The sequence below is a fragment of the Dendrobates tinctorius genome, unplaced genomic scaffold, assembly GCF_039654945.1.
Source record: "Dendrobates tinctorius isolate UK_male_01 unplaced genomic scaffold, ASM3965494v1 ptg000165l, whole genome shotgun sequence".
Classification (NCBI taxonomy): Eukaryota; Metazoa; Chordata; class Amphibia; order Anura; family Dendrobatidae; genus Dendrobates; species Dendrobates tinctorius.
Genome location: NW_027361832.1, coordinates 31,206,907 through 31,230,875, shown reverse-complemented (window position 1 = coordinate 31,230,875; position 23,969 = coordinate 31,206,907). Strand labels below are relative to the sequence as shown.

The window sequence follows — 23,969 nt, the reverse complement described above, 5'->3', positions numbered from 1 at the left end:
GAATGCAGTAAATAGTCACTCTTTAATAACAGCACACGTGAAAGCATACTGTCTGTAGGTTACTCAGCACAATTCTGCTGACAGGTTCTCTTTAAAGGATATCTTCCAGTGGGATTAACACTCTTAAGCAGTGTATATGGGCATGCACCAGAAGTGCACCAATGTTTAAGTGCAAAAAAGTAAGGTAAGGAGGCGGTATAAAATAAGACCAAAGTGCAACAATGCATCAAAATCCATCATCCAGAATGAGCCATTGTGATAAACTTGGTGCATACTGCATAATTTATACAGTTGGCATTTTTTTTTACTTGCTTATACAGCATGGTCCTGAGAAGTGTGGTGGGTATCTTAATACACTGTGTTTTTAATTTAAATCCATTTACAATGTTGCCATTGTATCCTCCATTTCGAAAGAAAAAAAAAAAAATAAGCAAAGAAAAAGTGACACAAGCTCAACCATTTATATAATTACTTTAATTGTAATATTACATCATATTAATAAGAAAATAAACAAAATGCGAATACAATATTTTATTCTAAACATTAGATAACAGCATTTAATTTCACACTCAGTTCTACAACTGAATTAATCACAATACAGAAAAAAAAACAAAAACACAGTGAATATTCACACACACAGGATTTTAGCTGTTAGTAGCATTTCTCCATAGTGTGAGCATGAGTAGTATGGATTATACCTTGTGTTTTTCAGTAGTTCATCCCCATTATACTCAAGGGGAAAAATTAGTGCATATAAAACAACTCTAAATGAGTCAATAAAGTATCAACAAGGCCACAGGAAGGTAAGAATCCAACAGCTTATGTCAAGTCAGGGTTATATTGAGATTATTGCTCAGACAGAATTTTTGACATGGCACATACTGCACTACAGATGGGTGTCCTTTCCTTTCAGATGAGACTACGGTTCGGCTTATATTCTTATTCATGCTACAAGGGTTGGATATATAGGTTAGCTACCTCCTATAAGTAGTATAGGAACTAACTTGACGACATTGTCCACCTTGGGGACTAATGGAAGCATTTGTGGCCGATATCATTTTTCGTAATAGGGTTTCAGTAAAAATTTCAATTTTTTTCTTCTCTTACAGGCTCTGTTTATTGCACTTTTCACTTTTATGTGGTTTACAGTCATAAATCAGACGGGCGGGGGGGAGAAGAATAACACACTCCCTCATTAGACCATCATAGTGGGCCAAAAGACGGACTCCATTAATAAATTCTACAGCCAACAGAAAAGTGCAATACAGGTCCTATAAGGGCAAACAGTAAAAGATGCAAACAAAACCCCAAATTGTAAAAATTATTTGGTCCCCAAATACACGAATTAAACAAAGAAAAAAACACAACAATTTTGTCCCTAAAGTTGGACAACCCATTTAGTTTCATTACTTCCTTCCTGTACATTCCTCCTTCCCTTTCAAGGCCATACTGCATCTGCATGGATGAACATCTTGACAAGTTCTAGGTAGGACATGCTGAAGAACTGGAACAGTAAGGGTGCTTTCACATTGTATTTAGGCATCCATTCGGCGGCCCTGTCGGAACTAAGGTCTGAAACCCCCCAAAATGGGATTTGGACGTATGTGTTGACGGGGCCATGGACTAGAATGGTACCGGCATAGCGAACGTGCAGCTCTGCCGTGCATCATTTTCTAGCGTGTATGCCTACTGGAGGGGAGACACTCAGAAGTAGTAACATAAAACAGTTTTATTGCTTGCTAATTGGATACCTAAAGCCAAAATGTTTGTGTAAAATACAACAGATGGGCAATTTCATAAAATATTGCAGGAGGCAATTTCTAGCAATCAAACTTCTGTTCCAGGAAGAGTAGGGGTTACTTCCACAATCATACCTTTTTAATAGTTCACTCTGTGTGATATTTGGCACCACTGATTGGAAAGTTACATAAAGTTCCTCAGACAGATTGTGACACTTTTGGCATTATCACAAATAGCTAGTTTTGGAATATCCAATCAACATTGCATAAATACTAGTTATTGGGTGTCAGAAATATGGGAAACCCCACTAGTGCAGAGATCGCTGCTTCTTACACGTCTCCATAGACTACAATAGAGTAGAACCACAAATGTGCTGCAAACTTTCCACCAGAAACTGAAGAACAAAGTGCAAAATGCATTTTGATTCTAACTTAAGAAAAAAAGTGTCACCTTATTACTGTTAAGGTCTTCGAACACAAGAGTTGGCCAAGGTAGTTGAGATCGAAGTGACTAGCCAATCTAATGTGTGAAGGGGCTCCCCCACAGTTAAAGTCCGGGAAAGAAGAATGCTGAATTTCAATGCTCGATACTTCTGAAGTCCTTGGAAATGGCTTACTCCCTTTTCCCAATTCAGAACACATACATGGTAAAACTGCACAACTTAAGAGTTTGCACCATATAACTCCTGCGTACATCCGTGGCACTTACAGTGGCTGTCACTACAGGGTTAAAGTGCCACAGGTGGTAATTACACCAACAGCTTCTGTTCCAATGAAGCCTTAACATCTCTGTTGTCAAACAGGTCCTAACAAATCCTGATCAATACCACAGACTGGGCCAACCGTTCCAGTATGCTTTTTTCCTATGGTAAAAATAAAAGTTACAAATTACATAATTCCTCCCATAACTTAAAGGGCTGGAACTGAATCCAATGCCAATGTGAACAATGGCTCAACGTAAAACCATTAATTCATAATATCTGGCTCATGTAAACTATTCACAGATCAGCAAGATGCTTGCTAATCTAGCGATTGGATGATTTATACCAGAGCATGATCTCACCTCTATGGGGGTGGGGGGGGGTAGTATGTCGACCAGGACCCAAAGCAAAAAGCTTCTCTAATCCTCATAACAGATAAGCGATGTATTTGAGTTTTCTAGTATCATGCAAAAAAAAAAAAAAAAAAAAAGAAGCTTAATGATCACCCAAAACCTTTGTTACTGGCAGTGTGCCAGGGCCAGTTGGACATGACATGGACCTTCATCCTTCAACTGTAAATATCACTTTTGTTTTGCAGCTTTGGGTGCGTTAAGATCGCTGCTTGGTGTCAGTAAATTACCATATTTTTGGTTTGGGATTATAAGAAGCACTTTTTTCCCCAAATTTGGGGGGGGGGAGAGATGGGGGTGCGTCTTATAATGCGGATATACCTTACTGGCTGGTTCGCTGCTGGAGGAAGCAAGAGTGGCGCGTTGCTGCAGGCTGGGTTGAGGGGGGTTCCGATAAGTGCTGCTGCGAGTGAAAATGGCTGCGGTGCTCGGTGGAGCAGGGGGGTGGGCTCCACCGGCATTTTGTGAAAGCCCGGAGCCACCCGCATATCCATTACTGCGATGCAGTGGCCTCCGGCCGCTGGGGGCAGCGCATGCTCAGAATGGGATCTCGGCAATAAGATCTCGATGCCAAATCTCAATCTGAGCATGTGCCGCCCCCCGGCGGCCATTTTCCCAGAGCCCCCGCACATCCATTACTGCAATGCGGTGGCATCCAGGTAAAGGGCCGCCGAGGGCGGCGCATGTTCAGACAGATCTCAATCTGTGCATGCAATGCCCCTGGTGGCAATTTTCCCGGAGGCCACCGCATCGCAGTAATGGATGTGCAGGGGGACACCTCCGGGATTTCACAAAATGCCAGCAGAGCACCCTGCACCACAGCCATTTTCAACTGCAGCGGAATACCCCCTCATCCCAGGCTGCGGCCTGCAGCAAAGCGCCACTCTTGCCTCCTCCAGCAGCGACCCTGGATCACGGCAGCCACCACCCCCAATAAACAATAAGACGCATGGATTATTAGAGGCACCATTTCATTAAAAAGTTTTTTTTTTTTCCTATTTTTCTCCTCAAAATTTGGAGTGCGTCTTATAATCCGCATAATACATCTCAAAGTCATGCCATCTCCTTTTGGCTATGTGCCCACGTAAGCAGAATTTTGCTGAGAAAAACCGGACTCCTCAGGAAATCCGCTTTTTGACCCCCAGAACATCCTAATACAATGAACATAGTGGCAAATCCGCAGATTTTCTGCAAAATTAATCAACATACTGCTTTTTTTTCCCCCGCAATGCGTTTTTTTGGCGGAAAAAACGCAGCATGGGCACAAAAATTATGGAATGCGTTCTAATAACAGGATGCTTAATGTATGCGTTAAGCTTTTTGCAGTGGAAAAACGCTAAAAAGCCACAAAAAAAATCCTGAACATGTGCACACCTTAGTTGTGTGCAGGCCCCATATCACATTATGAGAGCCATTTATACACCCCTCTATGCAACAATCCCAAGACTACCAGGCGCAGATCGGTGGCACTTGGCCATTTTCCAGTGCTCCCAACACCTTTGTATTAGTTAGGAGGATCTAGCAAACATCTGTTAATACTCTATAGCAGGCTATGATTATAGAAACATGTTCTTCACATGTGGCGATATTAGATCGTAATTAAAGATGAAAATCTCATGAAATATTCACGTCTTGGTGGAATTCAGTTTACGATCGACTTCCACATTTCATCTTATGCAAATTGGCTCTCCTCTAGAAAAAACAAACAAAAAAAAAACAAAAAAAACCAACTATGTTAACTAAACCTAGCAACCATCTGCAGACAGCCGTTCCAGTATTCTGCACCTTGTCAGGGCAGTGAAGGGTCCTGGTTGGCTGAATAAAAGTGACCGACAACTCTGGATGGAGGGAGAGTCTGGTTCTCATTGTCAAGCACCAGAAGGCAACCCATCTAGCTCACGAGGATCCTCTTCTCTGTATTGGCAAGGAGCCAAATCCTGAAACAACTGTCTACACAAGGGTGTCTGTCAAGGAAAACTTGAAGTCATTTTCTTATTTTAGGAGATGAGCTCATTTGTGTATTCTCTGCCTTGAACTAATCCCCCAGAGCCACTTTTCATCTTACAAAGTGTGAACCTCAGAGATTTCAATCTTGAACTCCAGGGGCTGCAGGCTGTGCACCTGGGTACTACACTTAGGACATGTGAAATACATGTCAGCCATGTAATTGCTTTTAATGCAGTAGTAGCAAAAGACATGAGTGCAACCGATGGTATGAGGCATCGTGGGCCATTCTCCACACAGGCAGCATTCCTTGCAGATGGTGGCTACGGATGGATCAGCGAGTCGCAACCCTCTGACTGGCCTACACCAAGAGAACAACCTCGATTTTAACTTTTGAGTATTAACAAGAGGCAGGAGAAAAATCAAGAATTCAGCAAATCCATGCCACAAGATTTCCCGGTTCATGAAATCAAAGCCAACTTGTCGCACATCTTGGGGTTTCTTGAAAACGGATTGAATCCCAAGCAATCGTTCAGTCAATGTTGCGAACTTTCCTTGCTGTAGAAAAATTAAGAAGTTCAAGAGTCCGAAGACCTTGGAGAGTCCAGAAACAACATTAATTATATGCTTCATCCTGAGAAACGATGACCCAAAAGAGTTATTACTGAATATGTCATAGGACCTTTCCTCTAACCATTTGCCCCCAACTGATAACAGTGCAAACCATACTTTCTGCTGTTTATTAAGTGGTTGGTATTTCGGAGCCTCAGACAAGTTGTTTTTGTAATGAATGTTCAATATTGCCTGGCCCACAGTCGCATTCTTGGAATAGATGGTGTATCTCCACAAAAACAGCCATAAAAAGGCTTTAATCTCTGCTTCATAGCGGCTCAAAAGTCCTGGTTTGAAGCCTTGAAAACAACTATTAAACTGAGTCCAGATTAATTGCTCCAATGCCTTGTTTAATTCAATAGCATCCAGTTGACTAATTCTTAATACAGGATTTATGTCTTCCATATTGTTTTTAGCCATGGCCGATTCAACTGTAGGGAAATAAATCAGGTTATTTAACATGCAGAATAATTATTCGAATGAAAAGCTCTAAGTCTAATTCAGACCATATATTATCACCAAGGTCAATAAAGAAAGCTGTAAAAGGGGCAAATTCTGGTTAGTAACATTAGAGATTTCGGCTCTGAGTGGCTCGCTGGCCAGCTTTCTCTTGCCTTACACCATTTGGTACATGGTTTGGGTTCCATAAGGCCAGCATATCAAAGTACTTTAGTTTCTGCACACTTGTTTAAGTCAGATTGCTACGAAACTGGGTACACTGAAGGCACAAAGGGAAACAATTCATATGTCAGTCTTCAACCTAAATCCTGCTAGAGTGAGGTGTGCTAAATTATGTGGCAAGTACCACATCCAATTAGCTCCATATCTTTTGCTATGGAGACACCTATAGTGCATATAAAAGGTGTTTCAGTAGTGATGGCATTATGCTAGGATGTCAATCTATGGCAGTGTCCATCTCCAGGAACAGCATGGTCAAACCATTCTAGTTAATGTCCAACCATGTGAACTTAGCTGTTTGGGCTTTCCTTGTGCTCCACCGCAGGGATTGTCAGGATCCCAGTGACTGGATGTTGATGGCATTTCTAAGGGTACCGTTTCACATAACGATGTCCCAGCGATCCCACCAACGATCCAACGTGGATGGGATCGCTGGGACATTGTTAGCTGATCGCTGGTGAGCTGTCACAGACAGCCCCTCCAGCGATCAGGACCAGCGAGCACGCTGGTTACCAACGTAAACATCGCGTTTCTAAGGGCCGCGGACAGATTGGAGTAGCAGATAGGAGAGCTACTCGGGTCTGTCAGCGCCGCTCTGCCTCCACCTCCCGCCCTGCAGTGCACGCTGGTATTTAGGTATCTAGGATAAACATCGGGTTTCTAAGGGCGGCCCTCAGAAACCCGATGTTTACGTTGGTAACCAGCGTTCAGTGCCGCTCATCGCTGGCTCCCGCTGCCACACGGAGCGATGCGCGCTGGCCAGTGGGAGACAGGCGATGGAAAAAACGGGCCAGCACGATCATCGATACCCTGCGGGGGGGGGGGGGCGATCGCTGCTGGATGTCACACACAGCGATCTCGCTGGAGAGATCACTGATGTGTCACAAAATCAGCGATCTCGCCAGCGAGATCACTGTGTGTAACGGGCCCTTTAGTATTGTCATTAATGTATGCCATTGATAGGTCCTTTGAAACGGATCTGTAACCTTTATATGCGCAGTTTAATAAGAACAGCATATTAAGGCCCCGTCACACTAAACGATGTCCCAGCGATCCCACCAACGATCCGACATGATGGGATCGCTGGGACATCGTTAGACAGCCCCAGCGAGGCTGGATGCTGGTTACTAATGTAAACGTCGGGTATCCAGGAGTCGCGCGACTCCTGTATACCCGCTGTTTACCTTGGAAACTGGCGTACACGTCGGTTTCCAAGGTAAACAGCAGGTATCCAGGAGCCACGGCTCCTGGATACCCGTCGTTTTACATTAGTAACCAGCGTCGCTGATTACAGGTCTCTCGCTGCAACACGCAGCGATGAGCGCTGGGCAGCGGGAGACCAGCGATTGAAAAACGGCCCAGGCCGCTAGAGCACGATCAGCGATAACCGGCAGGGGGGCCGGTCGCTGATCCCTGTGACACACAGCGATCTCTCTGGCGAGATCGCTGATGTGTCACAAAATCAGCGATCTCGCTAGCGAGATCGCTTAGTGTGACGGGGCCTTTACAGGTGCACATCTGTACTTCTGGTATCTCAACTGTACAAGGAAAGTGTGTTTTTTTGGCTGCTCATAGACCTGGTGCCAAGTTTATGAATCCCGGGAATTTATGAAGAGCGCTCCTCCCCATGTCTTCACGCCTCACAACCGTGATCGATAGGCTACAGTGTACATACAGGTGCCTCATAAAATTAAAATATCAAAAAGTTAATTTCAGTTCTTAAATATAAAAAGTGCAACTCATTATATAGAGTCATTACAAACAGTGTTGATGACTATGGATTACAGCCAATGAAAAGCCAAAAGTCATTACCTCAGTAAATTAGAATAATTAACAAAAAACACCTGTAAAGGCATCCTAAGCGTTTAAAAAAAGTCCCTTAGTCTGTTTCAGTAGGCTCTACAATCATGGGGAAGACTGCTGACTTGACAGATGTCCAGAAGGCAGTCATTGACACTCCACAAGGAGGGTAAGCCACAAAAGGTCATTGCTAAAGCAGCTGGCTGTTCACAAAGTGCTGTGTCCAAGCATATTAATGGAAAGTTGAGTGGAAGGAAAAAAAAAAAAAAAAAGTGTGGTAGGAAGAGGTGCACAAGCAACCAAGATAACCACAGCCTTGAAAGGATTGTTAAGAAAAGGCCATTCAAAAATTTGAGGGGGGGGGATTCACAAGGAGTGGACTGCTGCTGGAGTCATTGCTTCAAGAGCCACCACACACAGATGTATCCAGGACATGTGCTACAAATGTCACTTTCCTTGTGTCAAGACACTCATGACCAACAGACAACGCCAGAAGCGTCTTACCTGGGCCAAGGAGAAAAAACTGGACTGTTGCAACCTGGGCTTCCATAACACCTCAGCAGTGCCACAGGCTGATCGCCTCCATGCCACGCCGCATTGATGCAGTAATTGATGTCAAAGGAGCCCCGACAAAATATTGAGTGCATTTACTGAACATGCATTTCATATAGGCCAACACTTCAGATTTTAAAATCATTTTTTCAAGCTGGTGTTATAAAGTATTCTAATTTACTGAGATAATGACTTTTGGGCTTTCATTGGCTATAAGCCAAAATCATCAACATTAACAGAAATAAACAAATTGTACATAGTCATTACAGACAGTGATCCATTTCAAGTTTCACTTTTTGTATTGAAGAAATAAAAAACTAACTTAATAACTTTTATACTTAAAGGACCCAGGGTGCTTTAACGGGGTATTGCCATCTCCAAGATCCTATCCCAATATGTAGTAGGTGTAATTAATAATTTCTAATTGTAGGTATTTGCTAATAAGTATAGATTTTCTAATTCACCATGTTCTCAAATGCAGACTTTGCAGGACCTTTGATATCCATAGCTGTGACCACCGATAAAGTGACAGTTAGCCAGTTGTCGTAACCATTGAAATTAATAAGAACAATGTTATTAATACATATAAGGATAAGATCTCGAGGGGAGGAGGGGGAGGAATAAAATAAAGCTTTACCAACTTCCTAGACTGGAACCGCTCCTCATCACTAGTGTCCTTTGTCAGTTTGATAAGGGCAAGGGGGTGTCACTTGAGCATTTCAACCAATCAGCAAGGAATATCATACATACACTTCCTTGTTTGCCCCCATAAAGTGAACCTGCGTTGGATTCTCTGATATCAGAGTGCTCAGATTATATACCTCAGTCCTAAACTCCTAATCCACCATCCATACAATGGTGCTTTACGGTACTAAAAAGGAGTGCAAAAAAATGGAAGAGGTTCACAGCTACCAACAAGCTCAGTACTTTACTCTTGCCAAGCTTTATTTTTGTAAAAAAAAAAAAAAAAAAAAAAGTGACAAATCTAGCAGAAAGAAGGAGCAGGTGGACAGAGTCATTGGGGAATTATAACATTTACATCAAAATCCTTCCAATTGTATAGCAAATTTTGCCTTCCACCTTGGACTGAATAAATATGCAGAACATGATTTATTAAGCCACAAAAAAAAGACACAATATAGTATGAATAAAAGATAAAAACATGTAAAGAGCAACACCACACTAAAAAAATGAAATCCCACTAAACTGCATTGTCCGTGTCTAAGGAATAGGATTCACCAAAACTTGGAGAGTTGTATAGACCTCAGCAGGTGGAGAGCTCCTAAATGTTCAGCTCCAGTTTGACTGACTGCTTCCGGAATTTCATATTATTTTGTCCACCCATGGTCAAAACATACACAGATAGATGATCCCATGCTTGAAGCATAGAGTAGAAACCAGGAACAAAAGCCCGGCTTCTGCAGGTGGGCCTGACTATTGTATTGTGATTATCTGATGAAAGAATAAAATTGTATGTGGGGAGAAAAAGGAAAACTAAATGCTCCGCAGTCCGGAGACTATTCATGAAATACTCCACTCTGCTACCTATTGACATTCGCTCAACGTCACATGAATATCATGTTGTAACAAAGAATGACCCCAGATCTGCAGACAAAACCAGAGAACAAAGGGAGGTTCTTTCTCTTGAGGTCACTGCACTAACAAAAAGAAAAGTCAAACTACTGAAGCCAAATTGTGCACATGCATAAAATGTGGAGGCGAGCCCACTGCGGCCATTTGCCGGCTTCTATTCCCTGCAGGCCAATTTAAGTGAGCACCTTCCAAGCAAATGATATGTGCAAGAATGCTGCATCGGATTCCTCCTTCTATGCCAGGAGTAAATAAATCAGCACTCGCTACATTTATTCTTATGTTATGATGCATATGTAACAAAAAAAAAAAGGCAGAATCATTTCTCCCACAATTTAGGAGTATTTCTTGACATACAACTTCAAAGTGGTAAGGAAAATCTGAAATGTGATATATCTATATCTATCAAGCCATCACTGCTCCGCCATCCTACTGGCTGTGTCTCTCCCCAGACTTTTCTGGCTGGATCGACGCTTGACCAGCACAACCTATAGTTGTGGCAACTGATCGGCTGCAGCAGTCACATGCCGACCATACTGGAAGTGGAGGATGAGGCCAGTTTGGACATGGACACTAGGACAGGGGTGTCGAGGAATGGAGTGGAGTATGCCATTTATTATTTTTTAGCACATATATGACAAAGTGCAGAAAGCCTCTCAAAGCAATGGACGGCGAGGCCAGTAACTGCACAATAGACACGCGACCATTGCAACCTGACGAAGGAAAAACTAGGAGGAAAAGGCATTGCTGGATCTACACAGGATTGTAGAGGTGAGCATTTTTTCTTCTTATAGAGATTAACATAACCTCTTAGTAGCCAAAATTAATGATTTGTAGCAAGGCGTTCCCTTCAAATTTCTAGACCTCTTCCTCAAACTTGAGAAACAATTGGTCCAAGTACCATAAAATGAACCTATGGAATCCCAAAAACCTATAAGACGATTGTCGTCCACACCCGGTATGTAGATAAGAAGCAGTCATTTGGATCACGCATGAAAATCTGAATACATTCCATACCTTTCCTGATCGTCTGGGGTGAGATTGTACGGATACAGTGGTCCCTTGTTTACACGAATAACCTGAAAAACGAATATGGAAATGTGTTCATGAGCGGCAAGAAACTTTTTCCGCTTTAAACAAAAGTTACTATTTCTATCAGTCTTGCGGCAAAATGTGCGACAAGAGCGGCCTGTACAGTATCCACGAGGCTGACAGCAGTAGAGTTTTTATTTTTAAGCTGTCAATGCCAAAAGGTAAAGATTTCATTAAGAATGGATAACCCCGTCGAGGACACTACTGGCCTGCTTTAGGTGGTGTCTACATTTGGTGCACATGTCGAGATATGTCCCACCATATATAACATGTGTACCTTAAAACACAGTGTGAGCTTACTCTAGTAATAAGTATGGTGCAGATTTAAGATGTCACTTATCTATCTATCTATATGTAGCTCATTTACAAGTCTATGGTACATAGATTCATGAGTCTTTCCTCTAGAGGGTCTTCCATGGCTCCCCATGATAGTGCTATACGTTCATTGCACCTACCCAGTGAGCTGATGGGTGTCCTCTGCCAAAAAAAAAAAAAAAAAAAACAAACCTGCGTCAACTTTTCCCCTTCCTCCTTCTGTCCGAACTCCGCAGCTTCGCAGATCTGCAATACATTACACAGTTTGGCTGAGCGTTCGGGTTGTATTAAGTTTTAGACGTGATCCCATATCAAGTAAACACATCCTCCGCGCCTAAGTAGGTGTCACATACCAGAGCGCAGCCTATAGTAACTGGATGGGGACAGCTGTTCTTTATATCAGCACAAGGTCTACAGAACGGTTACATCCACAACAGAGAAATGGCCCAACTACATCACACAATTAGTCCCAAGAAGCCTGGGCCACAATTAGAAACTAATCTACATTCCCCAGCTCACAAACTGACAGCTCAGACAATCGCCAAGCTAAAAGTAAAGGGGTATTCTAGCTAGAAGAGACATAGGGTGGTCACAATGACTCCCATAGAGATGGTATGGTACAGATCCGTGCACATGGTCACACGTCGGCGCACACCAACGTCATTTCATAGGGGACAGAGCCTTGTTATGAGGCCATGGTCTCCATGTAATAGTTGTAAAGGGGGACCCATCAGACTTACTACTGAGGATTTAACCCCAATTATATATCCAAAAGGTTACAAGTAGTGTTGAGCGATACCATCCGACATCGTGAAATATCGGATCGGACCGATACCCAAAAAGTATCGGATATCGCCGATTCCGATACCGGAAACCAATGCAAGTCAATGGGACAGAAATATCGGAATTAAAATAAACCCTTTCTTTCCTTGTAGGTTAATTCTACATGAAGAAAAACAACTAAGAATAATGTAGAATGTATGGGGGGGGGGGGGGGTGGAGGAGACATTAAAGGCATAAAGGTTTAGCCCAATCAAGTGGAATAGCAGGAATAATCTTTTTTTAAAGACGTTCGGAGTTACAAAGATATTGACTATGTTAAGCTTTTTTATATTTTGTCAGATATGTATGTTTCACTACTTCCATGCTCTTCACCTTCTTTTTTACTTCTCCCACACTTTCTCCTTCATCATCCTCAGCAGCATCTTTTTCATCAACTTCTTCCTTGTTTTTTTTTTTTTTTTTACATTCTTCATATTCTTCTTATTCAACAATTATTCTTCTTCATCATATTCTTATTTGTGACAGGCATTCTGAAGATTACACCTTCCGTTCTGCCTGTCACAAAAGATTTACAACAGGATTTGTCAGTGTTCAGTTTGGCCTGCAGCAGCAGGCATTTTCCAGGGGCACCACGAGGAGGAACGGACTCACCCCCATACATTGCTTAGTCTTCTTCTGCTTATAATTTAGATATCTTTTGCTCTGATTTTTGGTCTTCTGCTTAAAGGTGGTTGTCTTCATGTTCTTGGTCATTTTCTTGGTCTTGTTCGGGGTGGTCTTTAGGGTCGTCTTCTGGGTCATCGTCAGGGAGATCCAGAGTGATAACCAAAAACCATTTCCAAAAGCTTGAACTTGGAAATGTAGCAGAAGGTACAAGAAGGCTGAGGAACTGCCGAGAACCAGCTGACTGTACTGAAACCCGGATGTGTAGCAGAAGGAACAAGAGCCAATGGCACTACCGAGGACCAGCTGACGGTGCTGGAACCCGGAAGGGCAGCAGAAGGAACAAGAGCCAATGGCACTACCGAGGACCAGCTGACGGAGCTGGAACCCGGAGGGGCAGCAGAAGGAACAAGAGCCAATGGCACTACCGAGGACCAGCTGACGGTGCTGGAACCCGGTTACTAAGCAGGAGGTACCTGTGCTAGAAAGCACTACCAAGGACCAGCAGACGTTGCTGGAACTCAGATACCGAGAAGGAGGCACCTAAGCCAAAAGGCACTGCCGAGAACCAGCTGACAGTACTGGAACCCGGATGGGTAGCAAAAGGTACCCATGAAAAACAAAGTTGCAAGGCCGTGAGCCGGCCGCAGTTACCGAAACCCACAGTCCTACAGGGGGTGCTTGTCCTATTGGCACTACAGAACTAACCTTTGTTGCCAGATCTCGCAGCCCACATAGGAAGCCCATAAACTGCAGGCACCATAGACTCGGCTAACCCGACCGCAACACGACAGGACAACGTATTGGTGGCAAAGTGACATTGACACTACCCGGAAACAGCAGGCGTGCTGGAACCAGGCTGGGCAGGAGGGAGTACCTGTGCCAAAGACAATTGCCGGGAAATAGCTGGCGGTGCTGGAACCCAGGGAAAATACTACAGAGTGGAGACAGAGGCCTAATTGGAGCAAGTTTAAAATCTGTAGTTGTGTGAGTGTGGACAGAGCAGGAGAAATTACCGGACACACAGTTGGGGGATCAGCTGACATTTCTGAACCCCATAACACTGGAGCAAATGTTGACTGTGCAGACGGCACTTCTGAGCAGCAACTGGCGATGTTGGAGCCCAGGGTCAATCAGGGTGTCGGCTGAGGCCTAATTTCATCAAGTTTAATATCGGTTGTGGACTACTGATTTTAAACGTGCTCCAATTAGGCCTCTGGCTCCACTCTGTTTCTAGTATTTACCCTGGCCTCCAACACCGCCAGTTGCTGCTCAGAAGTGCTACTAGTTGTGGGAATGTGGACAGAGCAGGAGACATTGCCAGACACACATCAGACGATCAGCTGACATTACTGAACCCCAGTAACACAGGAACAAGTGTTGATTGTGCAGACGCCACTTCTGAGCAGCAACTGGCGGTGTTGGAGGCCAGGGTAAATACTAGAGACAGAGTGGAGCCAGAGGCCTAATTGGAGCAAGTTTTATATCTGATGTAGTTTGAATGTGGAAGCAACAGGAGAATTTGCCAGACACAGCAGGGGAGCAGCTGACATTATTGAACCCCACTAACACAGGAGCTAGTGTTTTTCTCTGTGCAGACGGCACTTCTGAGCAGCAACTGGCAGTGTTGGAGCCCAGGGTCGATCAGGGTGTAGGCTGAGACCTAATTGGAACAAGTTTAATATCTGACGTAGCTTGAGTGTGGAGGGAGCAGGAGATATTGCCGGACACACAGCAGGGGAGCAGCTGAAATTACTGAACCCCACTAACACAGGAGCTAGTGTTTTTCTCTGTGCAGACGGCACTTCTGAGCAACAACTGGTCGTGTTGGAGCCCAGGGATTACAGTTCAGGTGGTAGAAACATGAACACAAAAGGAGACCTGGATACTGTTGCCAACCAATTATTTATTCTGGAAGAGGAATAGCAAACTCCGGCGAGATCCAGGCCTTGTTTATATTCAGAAAAGTAAGCCGGTCAACGTTATCGAAGGATAGTCGCGTGCGACGGTCTGTTAGTACACCACCTGCGGCACTAAAGACGCGTTCCGATAATACACTAGCAGCAGGGCAAGCCAGCACCTCCAATGCATACTGGCTAAGCTCTGGCCATGTATCCAGCTTAGAGACCCAAAACTTGAAGGGGGAAGAGCCATCTGGGAGTACACTGACAGGGCAAGACATGTAGTCTGTCACCATCTGACGGAAACGTTGCCTCCTGCTGACTGGAGCCGTCTGTGATGGTGTAGACATTTGTGGCGGGCACACAAAACTTTGCCACATTTGGGCCATACTGGTCTTGCCTTGTGCTGAGGCGCTGCCTCTGCTCCCTCTTTGTGCAGAGCTGCTTTGTAAAGCACTAGCAGCACTGCTCTCGGGTGGAATGGAGAACATGATGGAATGCACCAGTGTGTCTTGGAACTCCTGCATTTTACGCTCCCGGTTCAACGGTGTTATGAGGCTTTGTAAGTTGTCCCGGTAGCGAGGATCTAGGAGGGTGTACACCCAATAATCAGCCGTGTTGAGAATGTGGGCGATGCGGCGGTCGTTTCTCAGGCACTGCAGCATGAAATCAATCATGTGCTGCAGACTCCCAACTGCCCAAGAAACGCTGTCCCCTGCTTGAAGAGTCATCTCTGCCTGCTCTGCATCACCCCATCCTCGCTGTACATACTGACTACTAAAGCATTGTGTACCTCCCTCCTCTGGAGAGATGTCTTCCTCCTCCATTGACTCCTCCTCACAAAGTGTCCCCTGCCTAGGCCTTTGTGAGGAACCACGTAGCGCAGACTGTCCAGAAGCAGATGGCATTTATGACTCCTCATCCTCCACCTCTTCCAAAAACTCCTCCCTTAGTGCTTGCAGTGTTTTTTGAAGCAGGCAGATAAGGGGGACAGTCATGCTGACAAGTGCATCATCTGCACTCGCCATCCGCGTGGAATCATCGAAGGCACGCAAAATGAGGCAGATGTCCTTCATAGAGGCCCACTCAGTGGTGCTGAAGTGTGACGGCGCACAGTGCGACTTGTTTGCGCCTGATGCAGCTGGTACTCCATTACTGCTGCCTGCTGCTCACACAACAGCTCCAACATATGTAACGTTGAATTCCACCTGGTGGGTAGGTCACATATGATGCGATGTTCCGGAAGGCGGAATTGGCGCTGCAGAGCTGCAATGCGCGATCTTGCCATGCTGGAACGCCGTAGGTGAGCGCACTCTATGCGGACCTTGTGCAGCAGTGTATCAAGATCCGGACAGTCCCTCAGAAAGCTCTGCACGACCAAGTTGAGCACATGTGCCAGACATGGGATTTGAGTGAGGTTGCCTAGGCCCAGAGCTGCCACCAGATTTCGGCCATTGTCACACACTACCAAGCCTGGCTGGAGATTCGGTGGCACAAACCACACGTCGCTCTCCTGCTTGTTGGCATTCCAGAGCTCCTGCACAGTGTGGCTTCGATTTCCCAAAGAAATTAATTTCAGTACAGCCTGTTGACGTTTGGCCATGGCTGTGCTCATATTGGGCAAGCATTCACGGGTCCATGTGGAGGTAGACCGTGATGGCTCCTGCAGTGCTGTTTCTGAGGAACTTGAGTAGGAGGAGGAGTCAATGTGTACAGACTGGATTCCTGCAATCCTTGGAGTTGGCAGAACACGTACAGCGCCACTCTCAAGATCTGTACCCGGGTCCACAACATTAACCCTGTCCATGGTTACTGGTCCACACATCGGTAGTCAGGTGGACCTTGCTACTGACGGCGTTTAGTAGCGCATGTTTAATTTTTCCCTCCACGTGCTTTTGCAGGGCAGGGACGGCTTGCCTGCTGAAATAAAAGCAGCTGGGCACAGTGTATTGTGGGACTGCCAATGCCATGAAGTTACAGAAGGTGTCAGCCTCCACCAGCCTGAATGAGAGCATTTCAAGGGCCAGTAGTTTTGCAATGCCAGCATTCAGAGCCTGTGCTCGGGGATGGTTTGCCGAGTATGGTCGCCTTTTATCCCATGCCTGTGCTACCGATGGCTGTAGAGTGGCCTGGGAGTGTGAGGATGACAGGGAACGTGGTGCTGTGGGTGGAATGTCACTGGGTCTCTTGACAACAGTGCCAGCGGTTCTTCCATGGCGATCCTGTGAGGACGCCAAACCAGCTGTGTGAGCTGGAGGAAGAGGCTACAACACGAGCTGAAGAGGTGGTAGGTGGTGCTATAATAATAATAATAATAATAATAATAATCTTTATTTATATAGCGCCAACATATTCCGCAGCGCTTTACAGTTGAACAGTTTCAAACACAACAGTCATAAGTAACAACGTTAACAATACAATAATTAAAGCGAAATAAGACGACCCTGCTCGTGGAGCTTACAATCTACAATGAGGTGGGGGAGATACAAACCTGTGCTTTGTATTTACAATGATGTATTTACAATGACGGTCCAGCCATCTTCAGGGGGTGGGGGTTAGATGGAGATAGTGAATGGGCTACACACACACACAAACATGACTTTGATTACTGAATGTGATAGGCCGCTCTGAACAAATGTGTTTTGAGTGAGCGCCTAAAACTATGCAAATTGTGGATGGTCCTAATATCTTGAGGTAGAGCATTCCAGAGGATTGGCGCAGCACGGGAGAAGTCTTGGAGTAGGGAGGTACGGATTAGGGCAGAGGTTAGTCGAAAGTCATTTGCAGAGCGCAGCGGTCGGTTAGGCCGATAGACAGAAATGAGGGAGGAGATGTAAGGGGGTGCCGCACTGTGGAGAGCTTTGTGGGTGAGAACAAGTACTTTGAATTGTACCCTGTAATGAATTGGCAGCCAGTGTAACGACTGGCGAAGAGCGGACGCGTCTGAGTAACGATTAGCCAGATGGACAACCCTGGCTGCTGCATTAAGGATAGACTGGAGAGGGGAGAGTCGAGTGAGAGGGAGGCCAATTAATAGAGCATTACAGTAGTCCAGGCGGGAGTGGATCAGGGCGACAGTGAGAGTTTTTGTTGTTTCCATGGTGAGAAAAGGGCGGATTCTAGAGATGTTCTTTAGGTGTAAGCGGCATGAGCGGGCAAGAGATTGTATATGGGAGGTGAAGGAGAGATCGGAGTCGAACATAACACCCAGACAGCGCGCCTGCTGTCGGGGTGTTATTATGGTGCCACCCACAGAGAGGGAAATGTCAGATTTAGGGAGGTTAGTAGATGGTGGGAGCAGAAGTTCAGTTTTGGAGAGGTTGAGTTTCAGATAGAGAGCAGACATGATGTTGGAGACTGCAGACAGACAGTCAGTGGCGTTCTGTAGGTTGGCCTACGTCTTCAGTGTGTCTTTGTAACTCCACCACGTGCTTGGTCAGCACATGTTTCCACATATTTGTGGTATTGAGGTTGCTGACACTTTTCCCTCTTTTGACTTTCTGATTACACAGCTTGCATTTGACAAATCAAATGTCATCTGCAACTGTGTCAAAAAAGGACCACACACTGCAAGTCCTGGGAGCGCAAGTTTTGGGTTTTGGAAGAGGAATGCTCTAACGGGTGCTGAAGTGGAGGCTACAGGAAACCAAGTCTGCCCCCTCCCTCTCCCTCCTGTTTTGGCCGTTCGGGGAATCTCTTCCTCAGAGCTGCTCCCACCACCTTCCTGTTCCTCATGCCATGATGGGTCAAGGACCTCATCATCTACACCCCTCTTCAAACACCTGCTTCTCCTGGGTAGTCTCGCCAGCACAGTACGCACCAGAAAGTGGCACCTGAGTCTCATCATCTGATGCGTACTGTGGTGTGCTGACCATAGGCACTGGCCCACCCGCCTCTTCAGATTCAGAGGGACAAAGCAGTTGCGCATCACTGCATACTCCCTCTTCTTCACATTCTAGAATGCTGCTTGGCTGGCCCCGTTTCCAAGCCAAGAGATTCAGAGAACAGAAGTAGAGATGGCTCCTGTCCAGGGCTCTCATACTGCCTGGGCAATTTGGCAGGTGGTGAAGAGACAGATGGTTGCTCTTCAGTGCTCTGGCCCTGAGAGGATGTGGAAGCAATTGAAGCCGATGCGTTAGCTGCCATCCATCCGACAACGGCTTCAGTTTTTTCGTCCCGCAGGAGTGGGGTACGGCAAGGTCCTACAAAGCTGCGCATAAAGGACTGTTGCCTGGTTAAACTGGGGGATGCTGAGTCACTGGTGCCCGCAGCAGGCACAGAATCCCCACATCCTCTCCCTGCTGAAACTCCACGACCACGTGCCTTAAGGCCCCGTCTCACTAAGCGATCTCAGTAACGAGATCGCTGCTGAGTCACAACTTTTGTGACGTAACAGCGATCTCACCAGCGAGATCGCTGTGTGTGACAGCGATCAGCGAGCGGCCCCCCTGCCGGTATCGCTGGAAGAAACCTCTGGACATTTCTTTTGTCGCTGGTCTCCCGCTGGCCAGCACGCATCGCTGTGTGTGACAGGCGGGAGACCAGCGATCAGGTGTAAAAAATAATAAAAAAAAATAAAAAATTTAGTTATTCTCACCTTCCGACGTCACGTTCAGCCATCCTGCCTCTCTCCACGCTCCGGTCCCAGTGATCCTTTGCACGAATGACTGCGAGATGTCACGGTCTCGAGGGATAACAAAGTCTCACGGTCATTCGTGCAAAGGATCACTGGGACCGGAGCGTGGAGAGAGGCGGGATGGCTGCGTGGGACGTCGGAAGGTGAGAATAACTATATTTTTTATTTTGATTCTATTTTTTACAGCGATGGCAAGCTCACCAGCGATCACATAGCAACTTACCAGCGATCCTGACACCTTGATATCGGTGTCGGGATCGCTGGTAAGTCGCTTAGTGTGAAGGGGCCTTTACTCCCTGCCTTCTTCATCTTGGTAGACTGATAAAGATTGTACTTTTCTGCCTAAGGGGGGGGCTTAGTGTGCTTATTCCTGAACAGCTGCTAACAGGTATAAGAAACACTAATTTTATAAAGTGGGGACTACACTTTAATATGAGCAAATGTGGCCAACACAACAGTCAAGTGGAGTGTTTGGTGAACTTTATTTACGTGTTTTTTTTTTTTTCAAAAAAACAAAAAGGATGTGACCAAAGATGTGAAAGCGATAATGTCACAAACTTTTTGGAGCTATTAGGCTGTGTGCACACGCTGCGGATTCCGCTGCGTTTCCGCAGCGGTTTTGGCCGCTGCGGACACGCAGCAGTTTTAGCTGCGGTGTACAGTACCATTCATTTGAATGGGAAAAAAAAAAACGCTGTGCCGACGCTGCGGAAAAAAACGCGCGGATTTGCTGCGGTTTTGAATCCGCAGAAAGAATTGCATGTCAATTCTTTCTGCGGAAACCGCTGCGGGTTCCTATCTCCACCATTGTGGAGATAGTGAATCCGCAGGACCAAACCGCAGGCAAAACCGCAGATAATCCGCAGGTCTTTGGACCTGCGGATTATCTGCGGTTTTTGCAAAATCCGTGCGGATTAATCCGCAGCGTGTGCACGTACCCTTACAATGCAGGAAGGTAACCTACAATGCAATAGATGAGGCTCCAAAAAAATAGGCTAATACTAATCTGGCTGCGGCTGCAGGGCGCAAGCCAGAAAAAAGGCTCCTCTATCTACTCCTATATAGTGCTTGCAACCAACCAATGTAGATGGATACGGATGGAAGCACACTAATAGGAGAGGAAAAAAGAACAGGAAAAATGAGCTGCAATAAAACAAAAAAAAGGGACTATGTATGAGGCAGTGACGCACGCTGAGCGGACTACAACCAGAGGTGGCTGCAGGACACACTACAGCATGAGCTGCACTCACACAGACCTTGCAGACAGCTGTGAACAGCGCTGCAAGGCAAAAGAAAGCTACAGTGATTGATAATGTAGCCTGGGTAAAGCACAATATTATATAGCAAATCGCTATCTCTAACTGTCCCTCAGAGTCTTGAAAAACAGCCTGTCCCTAACTGAATTCACAGCAGAGTGAACCCTAAATGGCGGCGGCTTTTATAGTGCATCATGACATCATTTCAGCAGCCAATCACAGCCATGCCATTAGTTAACATGCCTAACAGGATGTGCCCACACTTATGAGGATTCCTCATTGGCTAAATCAAATCAAACTGGCTCATAGCATTATGGGAACTTCCTATTCCGGTATTCGATATGCAAAAAGTATCGGAACTCTGTATCGGAATTCCGATACCGCGAATATCGGCCGATACCAGATATTTGCGGTATCGGAATGCTCAACACTAGTTACAAGTGTTTCTAGCAGGAAGTCGGCTTTAATAATAAAGCTGACAACGCACATTATAGCACTATTGGATGAACCAGACTATTTCGAAGTCTAATCTAACCCATATGGCGACCCCCCAATGTGTCATTTCAAGGGTAGCTTCCCCCCACCTACACTTTCCCCTCTGCTTTCTGAAAATACAGACATGCATGTATATGTGGGAGAGAGGAAATATGGCAGTCCGTTGAACTGATTGCTATTGAGGACGTATGGGAACCTTAAAGGGATTGCGTGGGCATAAAATGTTGAAAACCTATCCTTAGCGGTTATTAGCTCCGTTACCAGCCCAACGTAAACGCAGAGCAGAACAGCACAGCTCTTGGTATCACAACTGTACCCACCCTATGTGATATCAGTGACTCAAAACTATAAGCCCCATGTCTGACTTAGGCCTAATTCTAATGTCCTAAACGCCGCCACTGATCATAGATTTACACAATTCAGGAAAAGATAAGACTATGGTACATAAGATATAGGAAGGTTTAGATCGGCATCATATATGGATTAAACCTTGTGGCCGATTCCCCAATTGAGAAGTGTCTCAGCAGAGTCAGATGGCCGTATAACTCATACGAGGATCTGATCACTCTGACTGGCCATCTGCTCTCCCAACAGCTGCATAGAAATACATGCCGCCATGCTCCTGTTGGGAGAGCCACCAGACAGTCCAAGCATTGCAACCACCGTGCGAGTTACATGAGTTATGTGACTCCCCATAGGGTTATTCTCATTCCGGTGCTTGAATATTGTGATTAATTTATGCTTAGTGGAGGTCCAATCTCTAGGACCCCCTCCAATCCAGAAAGCTAGGGGATGCAGTACTTGAATGGAGCTGTACTCCTATTTCCCTGTAGAATGGGACTGAGACCTTGAGAATCACTATGAAGGGAAGGACTGAATGAAGGAAATACAGTGTCATATTCGCCCAGTGATTCTAAAGATCAGTAGGATCTCACATCGATCGTCACCAACCAAAATCCAAGCACAGTAACAATGTGCCATCACTGTATCAGATGGTACTAAAGGAACCGCACACAGAAGTATTGTACCATCTGTTTAGCACAGAAATCCACAGACCTCAACATCGGACTAGCAGTCTCTCTAATGAGAGCCTGAAAGATGATCGCTCACCTCATTTGCCACGAGTCATTTTTTACCTGGTGTAAATTGCACTGTTCATGAATCTGGGGATGTTTTTAGTTCCTGTCCATCCCGGAGATCCACCCCCCTACCCTGTATATAAATATAGGATCCGATTCATATTTGCATACTTTTTCTTATAGCCTGAAATCCTCTGTAAAACGGAATCCGGACGTGTTCGCCAACAGGATCAGGGTCTCTCTCCCCCACCCCGGCATCAGCTAGGAGTCTGCAGTCAGTGTGGAAGATATCTTTAGGCTGTGTGCACACGCTGCAGTTTTTGCTGCGGTGTACAGTACAATGATTCCCTATGGGAATCAAAAACCGCAGTGCAGACGGTGCGGAATTTTCCGCGCAGATTATCTGCGGTTTTCAATCCGCAGAAAGAATTGACATGTCAATTCTTTCTGCGGATTCTCCTGCGGTTTGCCATCTCCTCCATTGAGGAGATGAAAAACCGCAGGGCAAAACCGCAGAGCAATCCGCAGGTAAAACCGCAGGTCTTTTGACCTGCGGTTTCACCTGCGGATTGTACAAAATCCGCGCGGATGAATCCGCACCTTTTCCGCAGCGTGTGCACACAGCCTTAGAGGTTATCATCATGTTACCTTTCCCTTTGTGCCACTTTAACCCTATTTTAACCTCCACCTTGCTAATTTCATATCATATTTTCCTATTTATAATAAATATTGTTCTCTTATTTTTCAGCTGTGTTTGACACGTGTATCCTGCCCGGCCTTTATCTGGAGGATTGATTGTTTTTTTCTGTATAAGCATGGTATGTCGTTCTGTCTGTGCATAAATAGGAAAACGCTATTATACTTTATTTCTATTATTTCTGTTCAGGTTTATTTTTGCAGGCAATTCATTTAAAGTCATGTTTTGTCTTTTTCCCGCTGGTGAATTTTGCACCAAATTCATCCATATGGGTGCATAATGTTTGAAGAACAGGCACAGGTGCAGAGACGCTGATTTTTTAGGATTCTTTCACACCTTCTTTATAGTAAATGCTGCATGAACCCATCACATTTGTCTTCAACTGCACAAAATAAAAAGGAATACATTCACTCACACACACACACCTCGTGCCCACCAAGAATACAGGGGGGCCAACAATTACCAACATGTCTCTCACAGGAAGAACTGGGAATAACCAAACACACTGTACAGGGAACTGGAGGGACGAAAAACTTCATAATAAGTCACAATTACAGCCATTATTACTTCAGGAAATCACCTCAGTGCAATGGCAGTCAATCAGATTCCAGCCTACATTCTTCCACTTCAGGTTGAAAATGAAAGAAGACCGGTGATTGGCAGCTGTAGGCAGCGCTGACACGGATTTGCATACGTGACCTTGCACATCTGCACGTGGTTCCTGCTCTGAACTCGGAGCCCCACGAAGAAACACAAAGCTCGCATCACATCCTGCAGGGAAACTGCTGTGGGACTACAAGTCCCACAATGCCCTACTGATATGGGCCCGGAAAGTGTCATACTGAGGCTGCAGCACACAGAATGGAAGCACAGTAACAGGAGGACATGGAGCAACTCACAGGTGGGCGGCGGCGGCGGCAGCAGCACTACTGATCTCCAGGACGTAAACACGCTCTGCAGCTGTCACCCTGCTTCCTGGATGGGTCCAGTCACATGACCGAGGTCTGACTACGGAAGCTCACAAAG

General features: G+C 45.5%; 2 protein-coding genes across 2 annotated transcripts in view; one reads left to right on the top strand and one right to left on the bottom strand.

The window, feature by feature from the left end:
- Positions 1-454: 454 nt before the first annotated feature.
- On the bottom strand, positions 455-23,969 carry PEX2 (peroxisomal biogenesis factor 2). The gene is made up of 4 exons (XM_073550621.1): positions 23,843-23,969; positions 11,626-11,679; positions 11,044-11,105; positions 455-5,837 (listed from the first exon to the last, which is right to left on the bottom strand). The coding sequence occupies exon 4, from the start codon at positions 5,824-5,826 to the stop codon at positions 4,912-4,914; it is 915 nt and encodes a 304-aa protein (XP_073406722.1). The 5' UTR covers positions 5,827-5,837; positions 11,044-11,105; positions 11,626-11,679; positions 23,843-23,969; the 3' UTR covers positions 455-4,911.
- LOC141053223 (uncharacterized) overlaps positions 23,311-23,969 on the top strand; it is a 69,818-nt gene continuing 69,159 nt past the window's right edge. The window contains exon 1 of the mRNA XM_073550620.1: positions 23,311-23,844. The gene's annotated coding sequence lies outside the window, so the exon portion shown is untranslated. The remainder of the gene's footprint in view (positions 23,845-23,969) is intronic.

What these genes read in the sequence shown, in the direction of transcription:
- PEX2 (XM_073550621.1), bottom strand. Translation starts at nt 5,826, where the DNA reads ATGGCTAAAAACAATATGGAAGACATAAATCCTGTATTAAGAATTAGT.